This window comes from Palaemon carinicauda, chromosome 25, assembly GCF_036898095.1.
Source record: "Palaemon carinicauda isolate YSFRI2023 chromosome 25, ASM3689809v2, whole genome shotgun sequence".
Classification (NCBI taxonomy): Eukaryota; Metazoa; Arthropoda; class Malacostraca; order Decapoda; family Palaemonidae; genus Palaemon; species Palaemon carinicauda.
The window spans coordinates 20,386,402-20,390,138 of record NC_090749.1 but is presented as its reverse complement, the minus strand read 5'-3'; the positions used below and the strand labels follow the sequence as shown (position 1 = coordinate 20,390,138).

Here is a 3,737-nt window from a genome sequence, read left to right as displayed (position 1 = left end):
TTCCATAAATCAATGGTGTCAAATCCGGTTTGAAGGACCACTAAAAAATAAAAGTTAAATTAATGTGTGGGAAATGATTCCAGGAAAACCTCCCCACTCCGATTTCCGAATTCCTGGATTGGAGAAGTAGAGCGCCAACATTCCCACATTCAATAAACCTGAGAGATGTAACAAACACTGTTTGCTAACCATACACACGTCTCTTAGAGATAAAGTTATAATCATTTATATCTTGAAGGGCAGCATTGGGATAAGTTTATATTTAATAATAAATAAGTTCACATTAGAGCTGTTGATATAGATATCTTTAACCGACAGGAGTTAAGTGATTCCTTTTGCAATGATGTAAGTCGAAATAAGAGGCATTAAGTTTCCCCCTGGAGTCAACTTGAAGATTTCTAGACACTGAGAGGAAAGAAAAGAGATTCAGTATAAAACCAATTGCAAACAACAAAAAGAGATAATTTACATTTATTACTAATAGTAAAGCCGATTTGTAGTAAATGACCACATCGATGTAGGCGAGAGGTTTCATTCAAAAAGAATCTTAAGGTTTTCTTATACTTCAAAATAGATATTATTCCTTACAATTATATCAATTGGAGACACATCATACACTGAAAGAAGGAACCCAATTGTTTCCACGACCTTAAATTACTTGAATTGGAATCAAGCCAAAATATAGTTCCCAGTTAAATCTGGTTTTCTTTATGATAAGCAATGAATCACAAAGGATTTCGCAATATGGAGGAGGTTTCGGAAGGTATCATCGAGAGATGATCAATTAACTGTGTCCGACTGATTCACGTATATAAATATCTAGGTAGGCTACAGATAGTGTTGCGATTTCAGGATGATATAATAAGTTGCAAGCTCAATACTTTAAATTTCCTCTTTGATAGAATATGGTTGAGATATTTTTGTCTAGCTACTTTGTAAATCATATTTTGACTTACATCATTGCAAAAGGAATCACTTAATTCTTGTCGGATAGAGATATTTATGGTAACAGCTCTAATGTGAGATTTTTTCATAATAGATATAAACTTATTTCAATGCTGCCCTTCAAGTTATAAAACAAATCAAAACTTTATCTCTAAGAAACGTGTGTATGGATAGCAAACAGTGTTTGTTACATCTCTCAGGTTTGTTGAATGTGAAAGTGCTGGAGCTCTACTTCTCCAAGCCAGGAATTCGGAAGTAGGAGCTTGAAGGTTTTCCTGGAATCATTTCCTACTCATTATTCAAATTCTAAATTTTAGTTTTCCTTCGAACTAGATTAGACACCGTTGACTTCTGGAATCATGAAATTCTGGACCTTTGTAAATTCATTCGTAGCATTTGGTCAAGTCGCCCATAAAACTCGTACACTGGCCATTTTGGAGAATGATCAAGTCCCTACTTTGATAGGCAAAGAGATGTATTAGGAGAAATATTTGTGGCATCCTTTAACGAACAAAGGCAATTCTATAACCAAGCATTTTTAGCCAGAAAGTTCTACCCTGAAGGAGTTCTTGAGCTCTGGCATGGGCGTTTTAGCTATGCAAAATACTAATGATTAGTAAAAGGGGTCACTGTGTTGCTTTCTGTTCCTAATGGTAATGCAGCATTGGATGTTTAAACTGACTGATTTGTGTTTATATAACTCCTTAATTTGATTACCTCATTAATTTTAGCTTGTAATTACTAACATTTCTGTACCTATTTATAGGTGTGATTACCTAGAATTGTTGATTGTTACAAGCAATGAATGCCACCTAATTCTTTTGTATGTATTTAATTTTTCATGCTAGACCGTAAGATTTTCTTTGGAATCGGTTTTACCTGGAGCTGCAAGAATACTGTTGGTACTTATTTAAGCATCATTCAGAACCTACGGAAAAAACAGAAATATCGAACAGAACCATTTGCTCTCTCTCTCTCTCTCTCTCTCTCTCTCTCTCTCTCTCTCTCTCTCTCTCTCTCTCTCTCTCTCTCTCTCTCTCTCTCTCTCTAACTAAATTGCCACTGTAAATAAGGAAGAATAGAATCTATAATTTCTATAGCTTTTTACAACTAGCGGTCTTTTCTCTCTCCCTCTAAATCTAATATTAAATATTTGGAGAGAGAGTTTTCGTAAATATAACTGTTTTTATGATATATTACTACAGAATAGAAGGGCAGATCTTCCTGCTTCCCCTCAAACCTCATTAGAAAAAGATAAAAGTTCATTATAGAATAAGAAGGATTAAAAGTGCAACTATTATATCATATAGACATAGATAAAGGGATGATATAGAATTAGATTTGATTTAGTCCTCCTCGAAAGTCAAGACAGAAAACGAAGAAAAAGTGTTTCGAGTTCTATTTTCTGTAAATTCTATAGAAAATTTGCTTTAATTAATCTTCATTATATACAACGAGAATAAAGTTTTCACGTTTGTATTCCATCTTTCAGTTTCTTTACTTCTTTAATTACTGATGGAGCAAGAAAAGCTTCCCCCAATCTCAGTGAACTTTCACTTAATATTACGAGTTTGCATCAGAAGGAAAGATATTTTATCAACATAATGATGTATTTAGAGGAGTTTGCGCTTTTTGACCTTTTAGAAATTCTTTTTGGTTTTTATAACTATTTTTGATATCTTTGAATGGAATATTTTATATCATATAGAAAGAATTAGTAATAATTTACATAAATAGTGGCAGATAAAGAAATCAAATTTATGGAAAGAGCCTGATCAAGTTTTATTTATCTTCAAGGGTAACATAAACATACAATCGTGCTTCGTTGGGTTCCCGTTACTATTATTGAAAACCCTTTAGAAATGAGGGTTGAGAATATCTAATATATCTCATGGCGAATTCTTTCTCTGTGACGAAATTTGTCCCTTGTTCAGCCTGCAGAGTTACTCATATCACCTACTTGCCCTCTCTTATAACTATATAACCCCACTCTCACTCTGATATTACACTACTCCTGACCTTAGGTTAAAAGAATAATTATTGTATAATATATGTTTCATTCGTCATATTTAATCATGAGCCACTTGTATTGAAACTCATAGTAGATGGATCTTTACATGACATCATTATGAATATTTTAATTAATAGATTACAAAGAGTTCTAGTTGATGGGCACCAAAGTGTGTATAGGAATGTGGTATTTAGTGTTCTTGGCTCATTACTTTTCATCTTATAGAAACATGACATGTAGTCTGGCCTCGAAAACAAGTTTGTTACATATGCAGACGATGCTACTCTCTTTGCATCGATTCCATCTCCTGAATGTAGATCTGGAGTTTCTGAATCGCTTCTCCATCACGAGGTTCGATACTACTCGGTATTCTGGAAGTTTTATTCCAGCTGTGGCCAAGTTGTGGAACGATCTTCCTAATCGGGTAGTTGATTCAGTAGAACTTCAAAAGTTCAAATTTGCAGCAAATGTTTTTTTTGTTGAACAGGCGGACATAAGTCTTTTTATAGTTTATATAAAATCAAAATTAAACCATTATTCTTTAGTCTTTGGTAGTGCCATAGCCTATGTACCATGGTCTTCCACTGTCTTGGGTTGGCGTTCTCTTGTTTGAGGGTACACTCGGGCACACTATTCTATCTATTTTCTTTTCGTCTTCTTTTGTTAAAGTTTTTTATAGTTTATGTTGGAAATGTTTATCTTAATGTTGTTGCTCCTCTTAAAGTATTTTATTTTTCCTTGTTTCCTTTCCTCGCTGGGCTGTTTCCCCTGTTGTGGCCCA

General features: G+C 34.0%; 1 protein-coding gene across 1 annotated transcript in view; it reads right to left on the bottom strand.

Moving 5' to 3' along the window:
* Window positions 1-321: 321 nt before the first annotated feature.
* The window catches only part of LOC137618908 (THAP domain-containing protein 2-like), a 35,304-nt gene continuing 31,888 nt past the window's right edge, over window positions 322-3,737 (bottom strand). The window contains exon 3 of the mRNA XM_068349110.1: window positions 322-405. Coding sequence (XP_068205211.1) covers window positions 322-405 — 84 coding nt within the window. The remainder of the gene's footprint in view (window positions 406-3,737) is intronic.